This window comes from Emydura macquarii, unplaced genomic scaffold, assembly GCF_026122565.2.
Source record: "Emydura macquarii macquarii isolate MOO-44397 ecotype Brisbane River unplaced genomic scaffold, CSIRO-AGI_Emac_v2 contig_2636, whole genome shotgun sequence".
NCBI lineage: Eukaryota > Metazoa > Chordata > Testudines > Chelidae > Emydura > Emydura macquarii.
In genome coordinates this window covers 7,169,011-7,195,879 of record NW_027132773.1, presented here as the reverse complement: position 1 = coordinate 7,195,879, position 26,869 = coordinate 7,169,011, and the positions used below count along the sequence as shown (strand labels likewise).

Genomic DNA, 26,869 nt, shown 5'->3' with positions numbered 1-26,869 from the left:
CTGTAACAAAATATGGTAGATGTACAATATGTTGCTTAATATTATTTATTCAGTATTAAGACATGTAACTATACATGTCAAGACAATGTAACTGTAATTGTCTTTTTAACGACCCAAAATATGAATAAATAAAATATCCCCTCTTTTCACCCCGAAAAAGAGTAAGCAAACTGTCATTGTCCTGATGCTTTTCCCTCGTGAGGAGACCAATTGCCAGGTGAAAACGAAAGTCATTAAGCTCTAAATAGCTATTTGGGATAATCTTTTTAAATATCATCTCACTGTGCATCATGGGTGTGGGCTCAACATCCCATGATGCATTGATTTCCATCCCATCATTCCTTGCGTTCCCAACTGTGTTTTGTGGCATTTTTCAATAGCCCCTAATTTCCTGAGTGCCCACGATCCCTATCTGAAAGGATGGATCCTGCACTGTTCTCCACTGTTGCAGTCAGTGTTCTGAATACATTGTGGCTGGTCATACAGTATATCATGAGCTCACAATCGGAACATGAATCCGAGGTGCCTGACCTGCGGTGTGCCATGCAAACAAACAGCACCGGATTACTGTTTTCATTCACAGGGCATCTGCACATGGTGCACTGCTGGTTTTGGGCATGTGAAACAAGCACTGAGTGGTGGGATCTCATCGTTATGCAGGTCTGGGATGATAAGCAGTGGCTGCAGAACTTTTGAATGTGCAAAGCCACCTTCATGGAACTCTTTGCAGAGGTCACCACTGCCTTGCAGTGCAAGGACACCAGAATGAGAGAGCTGCCCTCTTGGTCAAGAAGTGCATGGCAATTGCCGTGTGGAAGCTGGCAACTCCAGACTGCTACTGGTCGGTCACTAATCAGTTTGGAGTCAGGAAGTCCATTGTTGGCATTGTGTTATCGCAAGTGTGCAGGGCCATTAACCACATTCTCCTATGAAGATCTGTGACTACGGTAAATGTTTGTGAAATAGTGGATGGCTTCACAGCAATGGGATTCCCTAACTGTGGCAGGGATATAGATGGCATGTGTATCCCAATTTTGGCCCTGGACCATTTTGCAATGGAGTATATCGATAGAAAGGGGTACTTCTCTATGGTACTGCAGGCATGGATCACCGTGGGCGTTTCACTGACATCAGTGTTGGTCAAGGAAGGCGCATGACACATGCATCTTCAGGAACACGGGCCTGTACAGAAAACTGTAAACAGGGACTTTCCAGACCAAGAGATTCCAATGGGGGATATTAAGCTGCCAATAATGATCCTGGGAGACTCAGCCTACCCTGTAGTGTCATGGTTCATGGAGCCTTGTATGGGCAGCATGAAGCCTGGATAGCAGCAAGGAGCGCTTTGATGACTGGCTGAGCAGGTGCCAAATGACCCTAATGTGCATTTGGCAGATTAAAGGCTCACTGGAGATGCCTTTATGGCAAGTTAGACTAAATGAGGACAATATTCCCATGGTTATTGCTTCCTGTTGTGCGCTCCATAATTAATCTGAAGCTAAGGGTGAAAAGTTTGGTCCTGGGTGGACTGCAGAGGCAGATTGCCTTGCATCTGAATATGAACAGCCAGATGTTAGGGGAATTAAAGGGGCACAACGGGGGGCTGTTTGGATCAGGGAGGTATTGAGGGCCTGTTTTGAGAATGAGAACCAATAAGATGCTTTTGTGAACAGCACTGTGCCATGCTATGATGGCTATCCAGTTTAAGCTGTGTATCAGTGACAGGTGAAATTACCACGTGCAACGCAGAAATAGAGTGCTTATTGTTCTCACAGTTTGTCTTTATTAAATGAAAACACAAACAAGACACCGGGCTGGTAGAGAGAAAGCAGTGAGGGGCAGTGTGAGCTGACACAGCTGTCATGGCTGTCTGAAGGGGTGGAGTGAAAGTGGTAACAAGATGGGCTGGGAGTTTGGTAGGAATGTGTGTGGGGGGGGGGGGAGGGGGAGTTTGGAGAGTGCATGGAAAGCAGTTCTGTAGTGACTGCAAGGGGAGAGGGTGAACCTGCATGAACTCTGTTTGCAGTGTTATGATTCTCTTCAGCAGCTCCGTCTGCTTCTCCATGGTCTTGATGATGCACTCATGACCTGCTAGCACCTGGTCATGTTTTCTCTTTTCCAGTGATTGTGTTTTCCAGTGTTTGTGAGAAAGTAGGTTGCTATATATTGAATGCTGTACATGCCATGACTGCCTTCTGTTTTTCTCAGTACCCAAGCTTATCAGTGTCAGCAAGAATGTAAACAGCTCTAAGAATGTTTCATCTAACTGCCTGCACAGAGCAGTAGGACTGACTTATTATGGTGTCATATGAAGCTGTCATTTTTTTCATATCAAGTGTTGGTTTTTTATATAGATATTTAGAATATGGACATTTCCCATCTAAGTATAAAAACTTACTGATTGCTACTTTGTTTAGAATCAAAATTTACTTATTTTATTTATCTGTGAAAAAAGCCTATTAATTGTAAAAATGAGTGGGGTTACTTTGACTATTTGGTAGATATTAGTTGTAACACATTACTTCTCTTTATTAAAAAAAATAGTATTTATGTGGTCAAGTGCTATAATACATTACAAATTTTTGTTTGAAAACTTAATTGAAAATAAACAGTTTAATTGTTCCATTTGACTTTGCCTTTAAATACTGTTTAGAATACTTGACCTCAAGGAACTGGAGAGCAAACAATTTCACTTTTGATTTAACTTGAGCTTGAATAGTCAGAGAAGTTGACTTCAAAATATATAACTTTCCTGTGCATGTAGTCTCTGTTTGTTTATTGCTTTTGATGGTAATATTGTCAGTTTTCGCAACAGAGAGAGGTAAATAATGGGGTCGCCCAAGGATTTGTACTGGAACCTGTGCTGTTCTACATATTCATAAATGATCTGGAAAAAGGAGTGAACAGTGAGGTGGCAAAATTTACAGAGGATACAAAATGACTCAAAATAGTTAAATCCAAAGCAGACTGCGAATAATTACGACGGGATCTCACTACATTGGGAGACTTGTGACAGAATGGCAGATGACATTGAATGTTAAGTGCAAAGTAATGCACATTGGAAAACATAATACCAACTATACATACAAAATGATGACGTCTAAATTAGCTGTTACCACTCAAAAAAGAGATCTTGAAGTTAACACGGATAGTTCTCTGAAAACATTGGCTCAATGTGCAGCAGAAGTCCAAAAAACCCTCCCCAAATCTGATAATATTAGGCATTAGGAAAGGGATAGATAATAAAACAGAAAATATAATGCCACTATATAAATCCATGGTGCACCCATACTTGGAATACTTCATGCATTCTGCTCGCCCCATCTCATAAGATACATTAGAATTGGAAAAAGCACAGAAAAGGTTAATGAAAATTATTAGGGATAAGGCACAGCTTCCATCCAAGGAGAGATTAAAAAGATTGGCAGTGTTCATCTTAGAAAAAAGATGATGGGGGATATGAGACAGGTTCGTAAAATCATGAATGGTGTGGAGAAAGTGAATAAGGAAGTATCATTTATCCCTTCACATAACACATGAAACGGGTCGCCCAATGAAATTAATAGACAAGTTTAAAACAAACCTAAGGAAGTACTTCACAAAATCCACAATCAACCTGTGGAACTTGTTGCCTCAGGATGTTGTGAAGGCCAAAAATATAAGTGGTTCAAAAAAGAGCTATCCTATATAAACTTACCCAATTCTATCAATGGCTACTAGCCAAGATGTTCAGTGACATAACACCAAGCTTCAGGTGTCCCTAAACTTCTGACTACTGAATGACAGGAAGGATCACTCAAAATTGTCCTGTTCTGTTTATTCCCTCTGAAGCCTCTGTCACTGGCCACTATCAGAGACAGGATATTAGGTTAGATGTATCATTGTTCTGACCTAGTATGGCCGTTCTTAATGTCCAAGAAAGAGAGGGTGATTTAAATTATAACATGCGAAGGCTATATAATAAAATATCAGAAGGCCAAAAGAATTTTCACAAAGTAATTTTCTTTTCTCATTGGCAATATTTTATGCCTTTATTGCTTGGAAGCAGTAGGATCTGGTAGTTTATTAAATATTTTAAAATAAGTGTCAAATCTCACATGGAGAATTTCAAAACAGAAACTACATCTGCTGTGAGCCATTTTATTTTTGAAAGCCCAGAACATCTGATCATATAATATTTGTACTTTTTCTGCCTGACTTTTGAATGCCATAGTACTAAACAATATGAGGTCATTTGGGGGCCAAGCTTGATCAAAAGCCCAATTAAGTAAATTACGATTTTTCCATAGTTCTTGGTGCGTTTTGAATTGGGCCCATATGCTTAACCAAGGAGAAAAGATCTATCTTCATTAATTAACATGTAATTGTTACAACTCAAGGGATCTCCTTTTTGAAAACATTTAACAAATCCAACTTTATTATAGTTTTTAAAAGGATGTATATTTTAAATAACGTGCAAGGAATATAATGCTCTGATTTGACTTGCTAAGTAAACACGAAATATTTCCTAATGTTTTGCGTCTCCAACTATTTCTAGTAATGTCCATCAGTCAGTCAAAAGAAAACATCTTAACAACTGGCATATATTGTTGCTTTTAAATGGCTGAATAGCACTAATCTGGGAATACTTATCTTTTTAAAACACGCATTCTTATTTTAGTTGCAACTGACACTTTCATATCTCCTCTCAAAAGCCATTTTTAAGATTAATTGAAAAATTATTAAAGCCTATAAAAGGTTTTATGTTCCAATTTTTAGAAGAAAAGTGCATCAGCTTTATTTTGTTGCCTTTGCAGAGGCAATTAAGTAACTTTTTGGTATTCTTTTTCTATAGCCCAGTTTTGGCTGATTTTAGTAATTTTTTATGATTTCCAGTGTGATATGAAAGTTTGATATAAAAATAATCCATTTTAATTTTAAGATGCATTTTGAAGGTGGAAACCATTGTCCTGAATATTTAGTGCTCTGCTCATAAGAACATTATTTTTACATACTTATTTACATACATTGTTCATCTGTTAGCTTTTTTCTTTTTCATGATTAATTTTAATATCTCAGCATTTTTATCTAATTTAACATTTTCATATTTTTAAAGGTCCCCAGGTGCATCCAATTTTTCAACTTTGCCAAAGATCTCTCCATCTCTATCAAATAATTATAACAACATCAACAACAGAAAGTAAGCAACATATCTTAAGAACTTTTTTATTTAACTGAATATCCCAAATATGATTTGGAAAAGTGACCTTGTTTCTTAGTTTTTAGGTTAGTGAATTAGTTTTCTTTTGATAATGCTTAGGTTGTAGTTCCTTTATTACTGGTCAGTACTTCTTTGTGAATAGCATGATATCAAGAAGTGAAACTCTGCTAAAGGTGCTTGGTTGACTTTGTATACTGCTCAACAGATTAGGGACTAAACAGAACATTGAGCACTGTAAGAAAATGTCTAAAGACTTCATTTGGAGTTTATCATGCCAAATACGTAAAACAGCAATGTATTGTTGTGTTTGAGATAAACTAATAAATGTAAGGAAATTTTAAAGTGAAGGGAGTGAAGATAGGTCTTTTTTTGCCCTCAATCCCTATGGATTGTATCAAAGTGGACAGCGTCACCCACTGGTTTGAGACCACTACAATATGAAGACATGATGGTCAGGTCAGACTGATTTATACCCTTTGGGTTAACATTGATAGTCTGTCTACCTAGTGTTGTGCCTGTGCCTGGATGTTAGAAATCTGAGATCATTTCATGAAAAGGATTGTTATACTTGGATATTACAATAGATGCTCAGTGAAAAGACAGACTTTATTTTTCTTTAACATTTATTTGCTTTTGTTAGTTTTACATTTCAAATTTGAGCTTGCATACATTTTGTTTAGTAACAGGTATGCAATCTGACAAAACTCTAAAAAGAGTTTTCACTGTCTGTCAGGTGGCTGTCTTAGTCTCTAATCCCTTCATTTTACAGTATGCATACTGTAAAAAACCAAAACCAGCAGTTAAATGGAAATTGCATTTCACTGCTTTGTACAGCCTTACCAATAATAAAGCAGCTTTCATATGCTTGAAGCCAGAAAGTGCCCATCTTGAAGTCAAACTGGAGAAAACTGAAGAGGCATATTACATCTTGCCATTTGGATTTAAAATATTTTTTCAAAGTGGTACTATGAATAAGTGTTAACTTAAATGTTAACTTAATTTTTAAAGATAATATTAAATACTTTATACAACATCTTCCAGTTAATACTGCATTTATGCAAAGTAATTTTTCATATGGAGTGAAGTGTCACTTGTGCTTCTACTCATTGAGTAATCCCATTTCTCACTGTTCAACAGCTGAAATAATGTACTTAACTTCAGTCTATTGTACTGTGTATGAGAATATTTGTAGTAATTACCAAGGAAAAGTTTGTTTTTTATGGGTATATGGAGTGCATAATGATGAATCTGAACTTAGAAAATTAATAGCTCCCTCTCCCCCGTGTTTGAAAAACAGGATTATAATATCTAAAGCTACAGGCTAACAAGGTCACTGTTTCCTGTGAGAGATTCCATTTTAAACCTAAATAATGTGTTTTCAATTTCATTGCATCACCACAGAAATATTGTAGGTTATGTTTTAGGAGGCACTATGGAGTCTGTTTGCAATGCTTGCAATTTTCTAAAACAATTTTCCTAGGACTGATATTTTTCAAATTTGTTTGAAGCCACAGTGTGAATTTTGGGGCATCTTCAGGTAAAATTCCATTCAGTTGAGTTTTCTGAGTTTGAGGATTTTCACATGGGAAAACAAAGTAAAATAAATAACTCAAAATGCTTTATTTTAAAACTTCAGACATGCCATTGAACTGGTCCTCAGTGTGAAGCACAATACACGTATTTAAAATTTGAATTTAGAAATTAAAAAGCATCCCTAGTGTTTGAAAACTATAGGTACAAATCTTTTTTGAGTAATCAGGTATGCATAACTATTTCTGGAGTGCTGTGTATTTAAATAAAAGCTGTCTTCTTCATTGTTAGACATTTAATACATGCATATTTACTTCAATAGGCAATCTGCACATGTCACAATTGATGACACACATAGTACAGTTAATAAAGAAGCAGTTTCAATGTGAAATTATTCAGGGATTTTCTTTAAAATCAAGTAAACTCATTGCATAAATAAGTATTTTTCCCAATGATATGGCTAATTTTCTGATTTCTGTTAAATTAAATTTAGTTATTTTCACAGAAACAGAAAATATTCCAAAATGTGTATATCATAAAGGAAAGCATTTAGCAGTATACCCAGTAATATAAAATGTTTTATGATGACCCAATTAATTACTAAGGAAGCATATTTGTTACTATCCTGACTTTTGTACCTGTAATATTAAATTAATAGTTTTGTGGCTTCAGACTTCGTTACATACAGTACAGTCAAATATTAGAAATATTTGGCTGTACTGTATATAATTGTATTACACCCTTAAGTGCTGAGATCAGTGTGTGTGCGCATCCCTCTTTCCCTTGCCTTCCCCAAACGTTGTCTTCCCTGAGGAAACTTTCTCTTTCTAGTTGTGGCAGCTAGCTGCTGCAGTTGGAGCAAACGTACATTTCAGGGTCTCTTGCATTGCTATTAGACGCTTTGTAGTACTGTAGAAATTACAGGATTCTGGGGTACTTCTGCACCTGCAAGTAAGTATTAGAAGTCCTGGCTCAAAACAAATCCCCAAACTTTGCTTTGAAGATGGGAGCAGCTAATAAGCAACAAAATGGAGAAGAAAACAAATAAGAAAACAAGAGTCAATCATGTCACTCTGTCTGTCAGTTGTTAGCAAATCAATAGCTTTTGGCACCAACACTTGACCAACTTGCATGGCTAGTATTGATAAACAATTTTAGCTGCAAGAGTCTGTTTATGCAAATAAAATTTTTTGACCGAGAGGAATATAATTTAGAATGTAAAAATTCAAAATGTATCAGTCTGTTTTAGTACCCATTTCTAAAAAGCTTTTGATATCTACTTGGGCCTGAACTCTGCAAATACTTAAACATGTGTTTAACTTTTCATACACGAGTAGTCAATAGAAATAATTATGCACATAAGGGCCTGAGCCTTAATTTGTAAATTAGTGAATTTACCATTTTAACCTTGCAAATTGTAGAATATTATAGTAATGAACCCCAGTGATTAATCTTTGGTATGCTTTCAATTTATTGACGATCCTCTTGAAACGATAGCATTATAGGAGGATTATCATATTATAGTCCATGATCAAAAAAAGGATGGAAAAGGCTTGTCGCTGCACCAATTCTGCCATGACCACCCCCCACCCCCATTCGGTGCTAACAGTCAACCCACGACCTGACCTTATTAGGGTATGCCTATGTGATCGGCTGTGCCTTTGGCTCCCACGTCATATATGGGAAACGAAACTTAACTGACCATGGGAAATGAAACTTAACAGCAACCAGGAAACTAAACTTATTGCAAGTGTCCCTCGGTGCTGGCATGAAGCCCATAGCCCCATCCCTTGCTGCATCTCTGATGAATCAGTTAACCATTCATGTCCCATTTAGCCCATAAAAAGGGGTCTTTCCCAAGCCCCTGCTGAGAGCCTTCCCAATCTACCAGCCTGATCACCTGGTCCGGACTCTCCCACTCCCGTGTCTCCCCCCCGAGCGCGAATCGTATTTTTGCCGGCCGAGTTCGAGTTCTTGCGTTTATTACGCTGTGCCCCCCCTTCTCGTCTGGGTGGTAAGGAGTTAATTATCAGCCCATGCTCTGCAGCAAGCTGTCTGTTTAACATTCCTTCATCTGTGACTCACAGTTAACTGTCTGTTGTCTCTTTAAAATTAGTCTGTGCCTTGCAGTTAACTGTCTAACATTCCATCGTATTAGCTTGTGTATTGTAGTTAATTGTTTGTTTAAATGTGTATAAATAGGTAAAATTCTATATTATCTCTGTTGTTTTATAATAAAATCCAGTTAATTACTAGCCGACTCATTATTGACTCTCGGGGATCATTAACCTGCCGGAACAAGGCTGAAGTTAGGTCTTATTTTTTATCATTTATTTGAAGTTGTAATGTGAAATAGTGAATGTTTCATGTATTACTTGGCGTAACTTGCCTTTGAAATATGTTGGAGTTCCTTGAAAAATAGGATGAACAGAATAGATATGAAGCCTTTCACTTGTCAGAACTGTTTCAGATCTAGCCCAGAAAGTCTTCTCCAGCTAGTCAGTGGTCTCCTAGCACTTCCTGCTTGTCCAGCATTTATGGGTTGCTGCTGGCACTTTTGCTCACCATCTCAGCAGACACACCAAAGACTCCGTGGGTGTAGAAATTGAACTGTTTTACCCATAGGAATGGTTTGTCCAAGTTAAATTTGAGGTACATAAGCAGAATGGTGTTGGGAAGATACTTGTTGCAAGGCTAAATAGAAAGGTGCAGCTGACTCTGCTGTTAAGCCTGTTCTAGGCTCAATTAGAGCAGTGGCTTTTAACCTTTCCAACCTAGTGCCCCTTTCAGAAGTCTGATTTGTCTTGTTTACTCCTAGTTTCATCTCACTTAAAAACTATTTGCTGACAAAATCAGACATAAAAATACAAGTGTCACAGCACACTATTACTGAAAAATTGCTTCTAATTTTTACCATATAATTATAAAATAAATCTATTGGAATATAAATATTGTACTTATATTTCAGTGTATAGTATATAGAGCAATATAAACAGGCTTCCACATGAGTGGAAGACCTTTCAAGTTAGTGACTTTTGATTGCTGTCTGTTGTTAACCCTCTGCTAGTGAGCCCACGGAGCCTCTGCTTACATCTCCTGGAATCCCAGTTATATTTGGAAGTTATATTCTTATATTTCGTTGAAACTTCATATGGCAAAGTAGATATCACAAAACTTCATGGTTCCCAAGTGCACACACCATTTAGCTCAAGAAATAAAGGGATATACTATCACTAGGTTCCCCGTGTCTTCTGCAGTTCTTTGGCTGCAATAATGGTTTTAAATGAGATTTTCCCACGCCTGTTGCCAGACTGTTTATTAAATCAGGCAGCAGAGATTACAGGAGCTCTTCCTCCCTGGGGAAATGGGGATCACGGAGCAGAATTGACCTATGGGGGAAAGAGGAGCAGCCACTGTCTCCCAAATCATTAGAGAACATGTGTCTCTTCTGGGGGCCAAAATGGAAAGTGAAAGAGAGCAGAAATAGATTCCTTTTTTGGAATAGATGCATTTCCCTCTCAACAGCTCAGCATTGACATCTTATCTGCATGTGTATGTATTTCATGGTTTGGAATAGTTTTCTTTTATTTTACACTGCCACAGGAATATTATTTACCATATAATTTTAAGTAGTGTACACCACAAAATACAAGGGCTCTGATTATCACCTCTTTTCTCTCACGTTAAAACAAAAAATCAATATCAATCTGTCTCTGTCTGATTGATCATCTTAATTTAAAAAATTAGTTACAAAATAATGTAATCCAGAGAAAATATTGCATACGTTTATAGTCTGTGCAAAGACTCATATTTACATCTAGAAGATTCCTGGCTATTTTAATGCTACCTGTACTGTTAATATTATGACCCCTGTGTATGCATTATGCCTCAGATTACTGCAAGATGCCTTTCCTGGCTTTTTAATGTGTCTCTCTAAGAGACTGAAGAGCTTTTTCAGAAATATGTGATATACTTGATTCTTGCATGTATTGTCTTTGAGGAAGGAGAGGTTCTCTAATGTTTTTTCTCTTTATAATGTTCAAGAGATCAGACTGTTTTAAAATAGCATTTCACTACTGATGAAGAAAACCATTCAGATTAACTCAGCAAAACTGCTCAATTAAAATAGATATGTACAGAGGAGACTGAAAATGGGAGTAAGTCATTTACATTGAGTATACCGAATACAAGTTTTAAGTGATACTTTTTAAGTGGAAAAAATGTGACCAGGGTACATCATAAGCCATTGTCACCCACTTGTATTTTTAAGATTATAAAGGTTAATTTGTTGCACTGCATATTCTTTCCTTGTCATGCAACATGAAGTTGGAATGTACTTGCAAGAAGGCATTTTGTACAGTCCTTATTACTCCAGGCTTTTCTTCCATTTGAATGCTAGATTGTGCTGTCCTAGCAGTGAAACTATAAATAGAATTTCCAGTGCATCAAGCCAATGATGTCACGGTGGCCTTGGAAATCTCAGCTCTCACCTGTAACTGAAGCACAACTCTTCATTCCAGTTTCTACTGTCCTTACTCTCTTACAGTAGCAGGATGCAGAAGGGATATAAATGAGATGATCTATTGCTGCTGGTGGTGCCTAAAGTCTGAGTGTTTTAAATTTGATGGAGCAATGAAGAATGGAGTGAGCTGTGAAGCTGCTCCTGTTAATCAAGGGTAGAGAGATACAATAGTAGCCTGTTTTGGTTATTTCAGTACATGAAAATGATCAATTGCTTGCAGGGGAAAGTGATCTTCCTTTTCTTTTTGACTGAGATTTAAGATTGATAAGTACCAAAGTTAAATGCTTTGATGAAGATATCTAGTTAACAATAGTTACTTTTAATTTTAGATAACTTTATTTGATGTTTAGTATAAAGTACTGGGTGTATTAAAGCACTATAGGTTGTGTGGCTACATTGTGAAAAATGTTTTGTTTTTTTACAGTGTGAAAAATTCAAACTATTGCCTCCCATCATACACTGCTTATAAGAACTATGATTATTCAGAGCCAGGAAGACACAATGAGCAGCCTGGCCTCTGTGGCCTAAGTAACTTGGGAAATACGTGTTTCATGAACTCAGCAATTCAGGTAGGTGCTTCAGAGTAATGCAAGCCTGATTTGTTACTCGGAAACTAGTATTTGTAACTTGGAAATATTTTGCATTGAGAGATTTGGTTACTGGCAGAACATTATAAAATTTGAGAAAATAGCACAGATCATTATGGGGAAAGTTAATTTTTCATATCTTCCCTGTTTCCCCTAGTGGGTTTTATGAAGCCAGTTGCAAAAGAAAACTTGACCAGGATTCTAAGTAACCCAGGTGATCCTTTGAACATGATTCTACACTCTCCTCTGTTGCTTGATACTTCATAAAAAGCACTAGATGCAGAAGGAAAGATACAAATTCTAATTTGTGAAAATCATTTTCCTTCCTTATAAAGTATAGGTTCACTTTTATACCCTTTACCTCTTCATCTCTAAAAAGCATAACTACTGACCTTACAGATGGAGATCAAAATGTGAGCACACAGGAACAATAGGAGAAAAAGATCAGAGAAATGCAGAGATGGTGCAGCCAGAAACACAAACTGAGGGAAAAGACAACGTGTGAGAAGAAAAGGCAGATAGTTGTGGGCTAGAATGCTGACCCACATGGTTTTTCCTTCCCCCCATGCCCCACTAATAGTTGTCAGAGGCATAATCAAAACATAATATTTTGTAGCTCCATTGGATAGCTAGCTAATAATACTAATACAAATGAGAAATGGCACTTATAAAGTGCTCTTTTTTCATTTCTGAAATACCTTACACATAATCCTGACAACAGTACTGTGAGCTAAAATGTGTTATCTGAATCTTACAGATGTGAAAACTGAGACAGAGTTTAAATGACTTGCCTTCCGTCAGAGTTATTTCCAGATTTGTGATTTTGATTTTCAGTTCTCTGCTCAGACTCCACTGTGCTACTCTTCTCATGAATAAAATAAACTTAGTAGCTAATTATGAAACTATAGAATGGAGGGGAAGAGCTGCTGTGTATGTGTCTATACCTGTGTGTGCGTGTGGCTCCTATACAAACTTAGAAATGCCCAGACTAGATGCTTCCTCTTTTTCTACTCCCACCAAACATGTACCTTCCTAGATATTTCCTTGTACTGTTAGCACACCACTTGGATTACTTTTACCTCACTTGCACCTGAAATTCTGGAGGGCAGAGGAGAGAACACTGACATCAACATAAAATAAACTTAGATAGAATTAAGTAAACTAGGGAGCTAGCTGAAATTTTGCTATACATACCAAAACAAACACAAAAAAACCTAACCTTATTACACCAAACACCCAGCACTTAAAATCAGTATAATCTGAATTTTTTGTTTTCTATGTATGACTGGAAAGTGGCTATTGAATTAGAGTAGCCTTCCTTTTCAGACATTTCCTATCATATTTCATGAAAGATGTTAAAATGTGAGCATCTGGGAGTGACTATTTTTCGTCTGATAGGCTCAGAACCAGAAATTCAAATTTGTATATCAGGTAACTTAGTTGTTTTATGAATCAATCTGTAAAATGAGATTTATGTTTGCTTCCACTGACTTACAAGATACTGTTGTATGTATTAATCAGAAGATAGCTGTATCTTTGATCTTATTGAGTACTTGTTTATTTCTTTTCTTGGGGGATGGGTGGAGGACTCCTTTGTTCCTGTGCAAGAAACGCAAGGATTTTCCCTCAGTCCTACTTCGCAGCCATCCTTCCTGAGGAGAACTAGATGGAACTCTGCATAGCCTGTCAATGCCTCATTATAATCAGATGTGAAAAATGATTGAGCATTGTGAGCCACACCCCTCCACTCCCAGGAGGTGAGCATGTTGCTTTCATGGTGCTTCCACCCTCTGATGGGCCAGAGATCAATTTACAGGGACTATAACCCAGATCTCCCTTCTGGCAGTACAGTGCACTACCCCAGGTGACCCCTTGTTGAAGACAATAGTTTTATGTTGCCTCAAAGGCATTTATTTTGGCTTCTTGTTACTATGTTGGCATGAGTTGAACTGTTTCACTGTGAAAGGTTTAGCTTTAGATTATGTACTGAGGCAATTAAAGCTCCTGGTAAAATTTCTCTTGAGTATATTGATGCCTTTCAACTTGGCTGGTATAACAGGAATTTTTGTTCCTCTTAACAAGATTGAACATGGGAGTAAAAGCTTGAGTCAGAAAATGAACTGACATCCGGTGGATTATTTTAACATTTTATTCCATTCCAGATAAGTATCCTGTACTTTGAGTGAATAGTTTAGTATGTCAGGAACTTTTGGGAACATATTCAACTCCCATTCTTTTGGCAGCTATCTACTTATGGATGTGGGAAGTAATACAAATTTAGCAAAATTAGTATTGTTTGTGATTTGTGGTAGACATAAGCCCAAATATTAGTAAAACTGTAACCCTGCTAAGACATAGTCTTATAGTATTATCTATTTAAGTAGGGAATTATGGTGCTAGTATCTCAGTGAAATTATTCTAGAATAGTCTGTGAATATTTATTTTGCTGATCGCTTCTAATTAGTAGTGACAGTGGAACAGGAGAAATCCATTCTCAGACAACAGGCAAAATTTAAGGAATGCTTCTGATTCTCTAATGAAAATTTAAGATAGATGGATAGATTTTGCTCTTACCTTTTTGTTTTTCTCTTAAAACTTTTTAGAAGTATTGTTCTCTTTCTACCCTCTTCCCCCTTTAAAAAAAAAAAAACTCTTGTAAAAGAAGAAACATAATCTGATAGGCTTGATGAAGAGCGCTGTGTAGCTTGAAAGCGCCTCCCTTCCACCACCAGAAATTGGTCTGGTAAAAGATTCTCTTTCACCTTGAATATCTCGTATCCTGGGACCAGCATGACTACAACACTGCAAACAGTAGATAGAGATGGATTTTCGGGAAAGTTACAAAGCTATTTAGCTTTGTCTTAGGGAATAAAGAATGAGGTTGATTGGGAAGGAGTCAATATCAAAGGATCGATCTGTCTTGTTGTTATGTATTTTCCTAAAGTTATCGGATAGGAATATTTTTATAAAAATAAAAGATTAAAAGAAAATAGGTAGTTAAAATGGTTTCCTTTTTAAACTTATTTTTTTATCCTTTGTATTTATATCCTTTATATTTATAAGCATTTATAAGCATTCCTGTACAGTAATTTAGGAATATACACAATCTTAGGCAAAAAGACTAAGAATAAAAAATGAGAATAATATAATATACAACATAGATATTACTTTATACTTCTAGCCCTTTTTGTCTGTTGATCTAAAAGGACTCTACATAGGCTATACAAAAAATGAAAGCTAAATAGTTGTTGATTATATTTTGGACTTTCTTTCCCTCTTCTTCACAAACTGAATCCTTAGACTCTCAGTCCTAATAATCTTTAAAAATCACTTGGTTGCTTTATGGATGTACATGAGCCACTTGCCAAAGCATGTGTGGCCCTGTGGAGGTATTGAATATAGTGTGTCTCGGTAAATAGGATTTTCAAATAGGTTAGGTAAGGTGACAACTCTAAACATTCCCCAAGAAGATGGGGACCTAAGAGAGCAGAAGCAAGTTTTAAATGGCAATATTTATTAGTGGTTAACCTGATTTTTTTTATTCAGCCTTTGTTTATTGGTAATGACAAACATTGAAAGAGTTCATGAAAGACCTGTGTAATTGAAATATATCAAATTAAAGAATCCCAGAAAACAGGGCTATAGGAAACAGCACCCCAATTTCAGTAAGAAATATATGAATAAGCGAACATGAGATATTGAGTTCACAAAATATAAATCTTAACAATATCAATAACAATTGATCTATCAGTGAAAGGACAGGATGTGTAGAACACTTTTGGAGAATATTATTTCTGACTTGAAACTCAATGGACAGAAATTGAACTTCATAAATTTATTTTTCTTGAGTTCCCAGGGATCTTGCTGCATGTGAAGTAAACAAAAAATGCAGATAAGTGACATTACTTTTCAATACTCTGCTACTTCAGTTTTTTGTTTCTCAGTGAATTTTACGCTATTATCACACCAATGATAGTGCAGTGCCACACAGTGCAAAACTCTTTTTTTTAAAAAAGCCATTTTTCACATGCCAGTCTCTCTAGTGTAGTGCCACTACTAATCTATAAGATTGGCAAGGATTATTTAGTCCATTTCTGCAATGGATTAAGTAATCATTAGTCACCATCTTTCCATCCTTAGAGGTTTTTAAGATGCGGCTTGACAAAACCCTGGCTGGGATGATTTAGTTGGGGTTGGTTGTGCTTTGAACAGGGGGTTGGACTAGATGACCTCCTGAGATCTCTTCCAATCCTAATCTTCTGTGATTCAATGGTATTGTTTAAAGCGGAGGAAGTTATAAACATCAGTATAGTTCTGCTCTACAGTAGCATTGTAATGTTTAATTTTCCAAACATACCTGTCTCACTGGATTTTCTTTGTTGGGGGTCCATTTTCTCAGCACAAGACAAAAAGAGCATGATACAAGGCATTCTGTGGTTCAAAAGCTTTAAACCCAGCATGAGATAATGCCTAGGTTTTGAAGTCTGAGTCACTGAGCACATGTCTGCACGGACAAGGAAGACCTGCAGCACTGATTCCAGAGCCTGGGTCAGTTGACTTGGGCTTGCAAAACTTGGGCTACAGGACTAAAAATAGCATTGTAGCTGTACCGTCGTGGGCTGGAGCCTTGCTTCCTTCACCAGGTCTCAGAGCCTGGGCACTAGCCTAAGCCCAAACATCTAAGTGCTATTTTTAGCCCCACAGCCTGAGCCAGTTGAGCTGGGCTCTGAGACTTGATGCCGTGGGTCTTTTATTGTAGTGTAGCCATACGCGGAGATAGTGGAGGCACCTGGGGTACTCTTCAGCCAGAAACCCTTAGGCTGAACCCTGTATTCTGAGCCCTTTCTTGACTGGATAATAGAGGGGCTCTCTGGATGGTCACTTGGTAGTTTTGTCCTAGCTCATGATATTATTCATTTTCTTCAGAGAATCTTTCTCTCCCTGCAGTGTTTGCTGTTTTTCTGGATTTTTTTCTTCCATCATTGCACTTGACTCTTCACTGACCAAGTTATCAGTACCTTTGAGGCTTTGTCCCCTTTTACTGGTGGAGGTGCTCCACTGTTTTACTAGCATACCACCATACTGTTGACCATTTTCTGTCAAAGGCTCCTGTCAGAGTTGAAATTTTGCATAACTTTCATCTCTGGGTTGCAAGACCATGAAACATCATGTTGATTACGTTCTTTGCACTTTGGATTAGTGTGCTATTCAGTGCATTTCAGTGCTGCCTGAGCTATCTTCTTGTAGTATCTCTTGGAAAAGGAGAATGTTGCAGAGGGTGGGCAAAATGGTGGGTTAGTTGGATGGTATCTCTTACAGGCTGGGCATTGTGTGCAGGAACTATTTGAAGGTACAACTCCACAACACTGGGTTCCAAAAGGAGCATCTAAAAGTCCTCCTGGGTCTTGGTTAATAAACCTGACATGAGATCAGCCAAAAATGCATTGAAGCAAGAGTCAGAGGTAAGCTCCTTTTGTGAATGCAGAGATTTATTAGCATTGCTTCCATAACCAGGAAAGATCCTTCACAGTCTGAAGAGTTGGTGTTATTGAACAGCATCAAGATTCCAGTATGTTTGATGCCTTCATAAACTACCGTCCCCTGAAGCCCTACATACTCTGTCCCCAGAAGGGGATGAGTTCTATATAGGGTCATAGCTGATACTGCCCTTTTTCAGAAGCCTCTAAAAATGTTGAGGTGTTCTGGCCATAGTAAATTAAAAATTTTGTCAAAAATTCAGGAAAATAAAAAATTATTTTTTAATTAAATATGAAAAGGAACTAATACAAATAGTACAGTATTCCTGGGGTAAATGTACTGATATCTCTAGGACAATATTCCTAGAGGACCCCAACCACATACTGTTTTAGAGTTGCTCCAGGCAGTCAGTTTATGGCCACGTTGACAAATCTCCATTCAGAGCCATAACTCTTAAGGCAAGATTGAGAACCTTGTTCCTCTTCTCAGAGCTCTGCCTGCACCCTAGTGACTTGTGGTCAGACTATTAAATAGAAGGCAACAGGTAGCAGATTTGGGATTTCACATGTCTGGAAGGGTGTATTTAAAAACTCCCAGACAACCCTATAATGGCAAGAAGATAGAGAGAAAGGGGAGATCTTATTTACTTTTGACTACCAGTTCAGTTAACTGTCATTGCATAACTGGATCAGTAGCTGAGACACACTAGATAAAACCTTCTAAAACTTTTGTTCATGCATTTAATCAAACAATTGGAAAGTGCATGCTTGGAGAGAGAGCATCTCCACTAGCACAACCCTGATTTAGAACAGAACTAAAACTATAGGGTAAATAGAGCCCTCAGTTCTGTACAGTTATGTAACTAGTGACTTTTTATTAGAATTTTTGTGATTTAATTTGAGGTTGAATGTTCCCTCAGAATACATAGCCTTTGATTTAGGTATTGTTTCTTACCAGTCAAATTGGGAGGGATCTGTTATGAATGATGTGTCTAACTCATAGCATATCTGTGAGCAATCTTGCTTTAAGGAGTTCGATTTTATGGATACTCTGCATAGCAGTATGTATTGGGGATGGGTTTTTCTGTTAGGGAGCCAGAGAGGAAATATCCCCACTTAATTGTCTGCAAAGAAGCAAGTAAAAGATTTTATTTGGATTTGATACTAATTTGCTTTGTGTGACTGTTCATCATCTTTGACCACAGCCAGAATGAGCCAGCATAAACAAAATCCATCACAACACTAAAGTTAATCTAGGTATGTCCCAAAAACTAAATGAATGCTTTGCCTCAATTTTCAATAAGGATGACAATGTAGAACATGGGAGCAAAGGCAGGATACTTAATGTGGGAATGAGTGCATAGAAATGAAAATTACCACATCCAAGATGGAAGCAAAACTCAGAGCTTAATGCATTCAAATTGGGGCTGGATAATCTCCATCCTATGATATTGGAAGAACTGGCACATGGAATCACAAATTCAATAGTGAGAATTTTTAATAGATTTATCAGATTGGATGTGGTACCCTATAACTGAAGAAGAGCAAGAATAGTAATTATATTTGAAGAGATATGCAGTAAATTGAATCTGTCTGGATTTCAGTATAGCATTTGATATGGTAAAGCGTGGGAAATTATTAGTTAAACTAGAGATGATGGGATTTTGTATAGAATTTGTAAGGTGTTTAAGGAAATGGCTAACAGGGAGACATGGGTTTTCCTGAAAGAACTGGCTGGTTGGAGGTTACTAGTAGAGTTCCTCGAGGATTGATCTTGGAACAGATCTTGTTTAATGTTTTCATTAATAACCTTGGCATAAAAAGCAGGCGTGCCAGTGAAGTGTGCTGATGATGCAAATGGAAAGCATCGCCAATACAGAGGAGTATCAGAATATTATACAGGAAGAATTTGATGACCTTGATGCATGGAGTAAAATAAATTGGATGAAATTTAACAGTTTTAAGTGCAAGGCCATGTACATAGGGCCTAATAACAAGAATTTCAGCTATAAACCGAGGCTCATTATTTGGAAGCGATGGAGGAGAAAGACATGGATCATATGAAGACTGAGTCACCAATGTGAAATGGTCATGAAAAAGGTAAATGCAATCCTGGGATGTGTCAGACAAGGTATTTCCATTAGAGGTAGGGAAGTATTAATGCCATTGTACAAGACCAACGGTAAGACCTCATTTGGAATATTGTGTACAATTCTCATCACCGTGTAGGAGGAAAAAATGAATTCAAACTGGAACAGGTGCAGAGAAGGGCTACTAGGATGATCAGAAGAACTGGCGAGCCTATATGAGAGAACACTAAAAGAGTTTGGTTTAAACTAAGAGGGAGATGTGATTACCAGGGATCCTAGAAATCAGTTTGCCATGGAAAGATGTGCAATTTGTGTTTTTACAGAGACTCTTTAGTTTTTATATTTTGTGAAAAAATAAAAACATATATTAATTATTAACTACATTTTACTGAAAGTACCAGTGTCACTTATTCAGTGCATGCAACCTTGCCCTCTTGTGGTTGATTTTTTTAATGCATCTCAAATTTTACTTCAGTCTCCAGATGTAAGTAAGTAAAGTTATGAAAAGATGCCAAAAACTTTAAAAATCATCTCTAAAGATGTTGTCACTGAGCTTGGCAAGGATAAATTTCATGTTGATGGTAGTGTGCTGTTCTGTACTGTATGCAGCAGGGATGTAGATTGCTTTTGAAGGCAGACAATTATAAAATACATGGAAAGCACTAAACATAAACAGAATGAAAAGAAACGAAAACAAGAGGCTGAAACAGCAGGGCCATCGACAACTGTAAAAAAACAATGCACTGTAACTAGATCATTCCAGCATTTTACATCTGCCAAAGAACAGCATAAAACTGTCACTTCAGATTTTGTTTGAATGTATTTAAAAGCAGACTTTCCTCTGCATAAAATTGATTTATACATTGTCAGAGATTTTTTGAGCAAGCACATTAAAAGAGGCAGGGCCATTCCCAAATCAGATCAATTGTATTCCCATTATTTACTAACTCTTTAAAGAGGAAACACAGCACCTGAAAGGAAATTCCATTGCTGTGATCGCTGATAAACCAACCAACTTCCAAAATAGACCAGTTTTCAAAATTTTATTTTGTGTGCTCAAGATAATCTTCCTAAGCATGCTGACATTACTGCACCACAACATGTAAAGACACTGTATCTCAGAAAAGTTTATCATACCACCGTTTCACAAGCCTTAATTTCATGTATGGTGAAATTCAGCATCCCACGTGATTGAATATTAGCATTTGTAACAGACAGTGCGAATTGTGTGCCGAAGGCTTGGAATGATGTGCTTTGAAACCTGTGGTCAAACTGAATATATTCATTGCTATGCACACGTAGACATTCTGGCAGGAAATACTCGGTGAAATACCTTTAAGCAAGAGGGTTGCTTTGATGAAGTCACTTTTAGTAAAAGCACCAGCTTGTCATTGTGCAGGAGGTCAGACTAGATAATCATATTGGTCCCTTCCGACCTTAGAGTTTGAGTCATGCATGGTTCTTGAGATACCCAAATGAACAGAGTATGGATTCGCCAACACTTCCACCTGAACCAGTTGTGATCAGGTGGAATACATGGTTCAGTTGTGTAAAGTAGCATGTGCAGTACCACCAGTTATCCCATGGGTTCCTGGAGCATGAATGAATGGAACATGGGGCTACATCCGTTCTGTGGGAACTAGCCAGCCTGTTAGCGGTAGAAGATATACATGCTAACCTGAAATACATTGCAGAGAACTGCAGATGGCTGGTGACATGGATATTTTACAGTCCCAAAAACACCAAATACACAAAGTGTTACAACATTGTCCTGGATTTAATTTCATGGTTGAAGAATCTTGCATCATCAACTGATAATGCGAATGGATCCACAACTGCTTAAAGCACAGCTGATAAACTGAGGCAGTACAACCTAAAAAATAAACAACCAGCAATTGATTTTCTTTGTTTGTGCACTAGATCCTAAACAAATAGGTGCTGCTTGTACAGATTATGAAACTGTGAAACAGCTATTAAAGCTATCTGATGAATGCAAGATGGAATGGCCAGTGTATTTAGGGATTGCCAAAGACGCGTTTGGAGACGTTGAGGATCCCATTTACTTCTGGATGGCTGTTGAGAATCACGTTCCCAGCCTGGCAAAACATTCAGTGGTCTCCTCCAACTGACTGTAAATTCAGCTGACATGGAAAGAAGTTTCAGCAAACATGGAGCTCTTTTCTGTGCTTGGTGCCAATATTTGAAAGACGAAAATGTGGCTGGAATGCTGCAATTCTATTTTAACAACAAGGATTAACTCAGAAAGTGAGTAATGTTAATATAAAAGCAATATTCTATGTTTGTGCATTTAAAAAAAACAATTTCCTGAAAATATAGAATACGGACAGAAATATTTGGTATACGTAAGAAATACAAATTGCAATTCTATTCTATTTTATTTTATTTTATTTTATTATAATTGATGGCACTTAAAACTTACTTAAAATTATAAATATATCAGTAAAACATGTTCAACTGATACCTATATATATTGTGGCTAGGGAAACTAGCCATTTCATTTTAAACATGGAAAAATGTGAATTTTTGTGTTTATCGGAGCTTTTTTTTTTTTTGGTCACTGAAAACTAAGATTGCTGATTGCTCTGTATAAATACATCAGGGAGATAAACTCTAAAGAGGGAAAAATGCTATTTAAGCTAAAGCCAAATCTTGTTCGGACAAGAACAAATAGTTATAAACTGGCTAGAAATAAGAAGTAGGTTTCAAACCATCAGAGGAATGTGGTTCTAGAACTGCCTCCCAAAATGAGTTGTTGGGTTAAACAACTGACGTAGTTTTAAGATGGAATTTGATACATTTATTAATGGGATTATAATACAGGGTTGCCTGCAGTAGCAGGGTACTGGACTAGTTGATCCAAAAGATCCCTTCTAAACCTATGCACATCAAGTTAAAGATATAGGTTAGTAGGCAATATGTGTAAATATGTTTACTAAGTCTGCAGCTAAACCAAAGCTAAGAAATAAGAGGGGCCATACTGGATCACTGATCCATCCAGCCCAGTATCTGGTGTTCTGACAATGGCCCGTAGCAGATGCTTCAGAAGGGATTAACAGTACAAGGTTATCGAGTGACCCTTCTCTTGTCATCCACTCCCAGCATCTGGCTGTCAAAGGTTTATGGACACCCAGAACGTGGGGTTGCATCCCTCACCATCTTGGATAATAGCCACTGATGGATCTATCCTCCAGGAATTTAGCGAATTCTTTTTTGAACCCAATCATACTTTTGGCCTTCATAACATCCGATGGCAATGACTTCCACAGGTTGACTCTGCATTTTGTGAAGTACTTCCTTATGTTTGTTTTAAACCTGTTGCCTGTTAATTTCATTGAGTGACACCTCATTCTTGTGTTATGTGATCGGGTAAATAACACTTCCTTATTCACTACCATCTACAAACTCTGAAGTTAGTTCCTGCATATTCACAAGACTCCGTGTTGTCAATTATTGGTTCTGAAATACTAAAACAAGACTAATTGACTAAAATCCCTGAGAAATTGTAAGTCTTTCTTGTCATCTTCTACTTAATTGGATTGATTGTGGGGAGATACCTCATGCCCTCTTGCAATTTGAATGGAGTCTAAGTCCACCCCATCAAACAAACAAAGGCAGAACAAATGGTTTCCCGAAAGGAGTAGGCATAATTAAAACAAGTAAAATCTCCAGCATATATAAGCTTCCCAAATTTCTCTGTGAAAAAGGAATTATGGAAGTGCTAATAACATTCTACAATAGAACAAATGCATTTCAATCAATAAATATGTATTGATACCTCTCAACAAGTCCAGCAAAACTAAGTGACTTGCATCTACAGCATTCCAAAACAAGAAAAAGGCAAGAAAGATGGGTGAATCTGAATTGCAAAAATTGCATTTTGAAGATTTCATAGGCAGTTGTTTTCCTCTGGTCTTGTGCAACCTTTGGGTGCAGAACTGGAATAAAAAAACGCTATACTTGAATATGGCTTGATGCTGGATTGCTTCATTATGCTAGTGTGTAAAAGGTGGACAATTGCTCATGGCTAATAAGTAAACCTAGCTTAACCTTAAAAAAACAGTTCCGTACTTCAATTTTGAGCCCCGAGAGAAATGCTTTTTGGTCATAGCTAGACCGCTTCACCACAAAATTGCACTGTTTCATTGGAATAGGCTGATGGAAACAGGATAGTTTTTTATTTGTAGTTTGTTTTAACCCTCCTTCACCTAATGTACCTGATCTGGACTTGCCTGGATTTAAAACTAGTGAATTAGAGAGAACATAACAAAGGGGAATCACTTTTTGGATGGGGTTTTTAGAAAACTATGCATTTTGTTCACGTTAACAAAGTTCTTAAACTATTCACACTAGGTATTTAAAAAATTAAGCTTATTTTCTTTCCTGTTCTACTTACTGATTTGCTAAAGTATTGCGCATACTTGGTCATTTGAGAATTGAGCATTGTGGAGCAACTGCACTGAAAGGGAGTGGTTTAAATTCCACATTACAAAAAAGAAAGTTTTGTTTTTGAATGGGGATTGCTTTGGCTATTTTCCAGGTACTGGGGAAAATATAAGTTTAATTGTCTGATTAATGGGGTGACTGCCCATATACAGAAGGACAAGGCAATTGGTGAGATGGCACTGAATGTTCATACATTGATTTGTATAGTAAGATTATACTGGCTGACAAACTGAGAGTTCAGTTACATGAGTTATCCATGATTCCTGGTAACTTTGCCAAGATTTTTATTTTAACAACAACAAAAAAGTACTACTTTGTACTTTTGCTACATGTATTTTGATATGCACTTTATAAAGAAATATACATGGCTTTGTCACACAAGTTACAATAGAAACTTGCTTTGAAAGTTGATGTAGGGAACTACTTTTTTTATGTTAGATTAAGTATAAGACACTTGGGCAACAACCAGATATTGCATATGTTCTAGTTTCATAATAAATTCGTTTTAGTAGCCACCAATGTATTGCATTTATTGTTTGACAACATAATAGTGGTAGTACAGAAGATCTATTGTGTAAGGTTAACATTTGTTGACAGAAAAATCATATTGGGTAATATAAGATAGAGCAGTGTTTCTCAATTATATTTTGCCGCGGAACCCTTGCGCGGCTATGTCATATCCTCCGCCAAAAAGTCTGGGAAATGTTCCCCTTTTCGACGGCGCAGTTTTCCCCGGCGCTAACAGCTGTTCAGCGGCCCGCGATTTCTCTTAATTTCGGTGGCGCGGAACACGATTTGAGAAACACTGAGATAGAGTAAATCACAGATGCTTAAAGGATCTTATACTGCAGTGGAATCTCTGCAGTTTGACCAATAAGCTACATTCACTGAAAAAGAAGAGGAAATTACTTTTGACTTTTTTTTCTTTTATCCCTTGGAAATTTGAAACTGAGGTGTTTCCTTATCAAACTTTTCTGAGATCAGTGGTGCTCAAGCAGTAGTTGCCTGGTTTCTATAGTGGGTTACTTTTAAGGAGGAAAAAAATAGATTAATTTGTTTGGAATGTTTCCTACCTTTTCTCTTCCCTTCTTTGAGTATTGACTTACAAACAGTTTGCAAAAAAAAGATTGCAATTTAAACCTTCTAGCCTTGACAGTGTTTAAGTTACATAAGTGTGTGTGTGTATACCAGTTTCATGTCCTTAGTCAATGTGAGCTTAGGTGGCTGGTGAAAATATTGTTTGTGGAGGCTGAGTAAAACTGTCAGACCCGCTCTTCAGTGTTTGAGGGGGTGAGGAGGCTCAGTTTATGTTCCATCCTAGCCCACTCTGGTTCTTGCCACTTGCAGATTTGCTGTGGTGGGCTCCTTTGAATGAATGGGGACTAGCTATCTGACCTCCCCAAGAAGATGAGGGAGAGGAGGGGAGGGGAAAAGGTCACCAGTCCCACGTAATGCTCCAAAGTGAATAAAAGATGCTGATGCCAGCACTCAAGAGATGAGAGGCCTTTATAGGTGGTGTTGGGGGGAGTGGGCTCACCTAGGTAAGGAGTGGGTGCAGACAGAATTTGGAGGTGTTTGTGATTTGGGATTTGGGTGTTGCGAGGCAGCAAAAAGGCACGGGGGTGTAAGTGTGATTTTTGGGATTTGGGGGATGTATTTGGGGAGTATAGGGTAGGTTTTAAGAGGCGGGTTTATTGGAATGGGGCTTGGGAGGATGGTGAATAGTGGCAGGGGGTTGGGAGGGTGATGTTTTATGGGGCCATTTGTGTGAATGGGTAGGTTTATTTGGGGAGATGGGAGTTGGTATGGTGGAGAGGTGAGATCGGTGGGGGGCTGTGTAGGAGGAGATTTTGTGGGGTTTGGGTTTATATAAGGGGTGGGAGCTGTGAGTTTAATGGAAGGGGCAGAGAGGTTGGGTGTGTTTGGGGATGAGATACCAGGGGGTTTGAGGGTGGGTTTAAGCAGGGGCTGGAAAACTGGATTTGGGGGCTGGGTAGGAGTTTGGGGGGCAGAGGAAATTATTTGGGGTTCTGTGATAAGGGGGTTGGGGAGGTGTAACGGGATAGACTAAGCCCTGAGGCGTCCTGCTGGAAGCTTTGCAGCCCTGCCACACACTGTGAGTAGTAGAGAGGTCATCCAAGCTGCCTGGAGTGGCTGTGTGGGACACAGCCAGTCAGAAAAGGGGGACTGCAGGGAGTAGCCAATCAAGGCCCAGCAGGGTCTCCTAAAAGGAGCTGCGGGGCCAGAGTGAATTCAGTCTGCTGGCAGGGACCAGGCGAAGCAAGAGATGCATCTTGCTGGCTACAGGAGCTGAAAGCGCTGGGCAGAGCAGTTGCTGGCAGGGACCAAGGAAGTAAGAAAGGGGCTCCTGGCTGGCTGCTGGGACTCGAAAAAGTTAAGGGCCGTGGGAAGTGGCCCAGGAAAATGCAGTTAGTTAAAGGGACATGGCATGTGGCTATTACTTAGAGGGTCTCTAGATTGGGGCTGGGTCCCACCCAACAACCATTGAGAAAGTGGCTATGCCCTGAGAGAAGGGAGTTTAGACTGGCCCAAGGAAGGGACTGTACGTGGAACTGTTACCCCCCAGGCCTGCGGAAGGGAGCTGATCTGAGAACTAAAGTAACCCAGCTGGAGAGCCGGAGTCAGAGGAGTAAAGGACAGATGAAGAATCTCCAGGGAGGAAGCCCTGGGGGTGATGCTCCAACCCAGAGCAGGAACCTTCACACACAAACTGCCCAACAAGGGTACTGAAATAGGCCCTGTTGGTACTGAGGATTGAGCCCAGGGAGGGCTACAGAGACATTGCCAACAGAGGGTATTGTGATGGGCCTGGGAAGGGATACTGGATATTATTGAGGGCATTGAGATAGGCCCGGTTGGGCCGCTGGTCTTTGGTTCTTCTATCTGTTAAAAAATAAATAAATAATGTTTAATGTTTAATAATAAATAAATAAATGTTTTAAATTATGTAGCTTTCCACAGAAGTTTTTTCCTCTGGA

At 38.1% G+C, this 26,869-nt stretch overlaps 1 protein-coding gene across 12 annotated transcripts in view; it reads left to right on the top strand.

Annotated features, from left to right (window-relative positions):
• USP15 (ubiquitin specific peptidase 15) overlaps window positions 1–26,869 on the top strand; it is a 124,567-nt gene that overhangs the window by 57,816 nt on the left and 39,882 nt on the right. For 4 of the 12 annotated variants that reach the window (XR_010922842.1, XR_010922843.1, XM_067564124.1 and 1 more), the window contains exons 7-8: window positions 5,096–5,179; window positions 11,677–11,821. Coding sequence is in view for 4 of the 12 variants with exons in the window: in XM_067564124.1 (XP_067420225.1) it covers window positions 5,096–5,179; window positions 11,677–11,821 (229 nt within the window). In the remaining 8 variants the exon portion in view is untranslated. Of the gene's footprint in view, window positions 1–5,095; window positions 5,180–11,676; window positions 11,822–11,877; window positions 13,927–17,752; window positions 19,417–20,283; window positions 21,672–22,667; window positions 22,694–26,869 lie in introns of those variants that run through there. The other 8 variants (XR_010922845.1, XM_067564132.1, XM_067564128.1 and 5 more) reach the window with 8 other exon arrangements.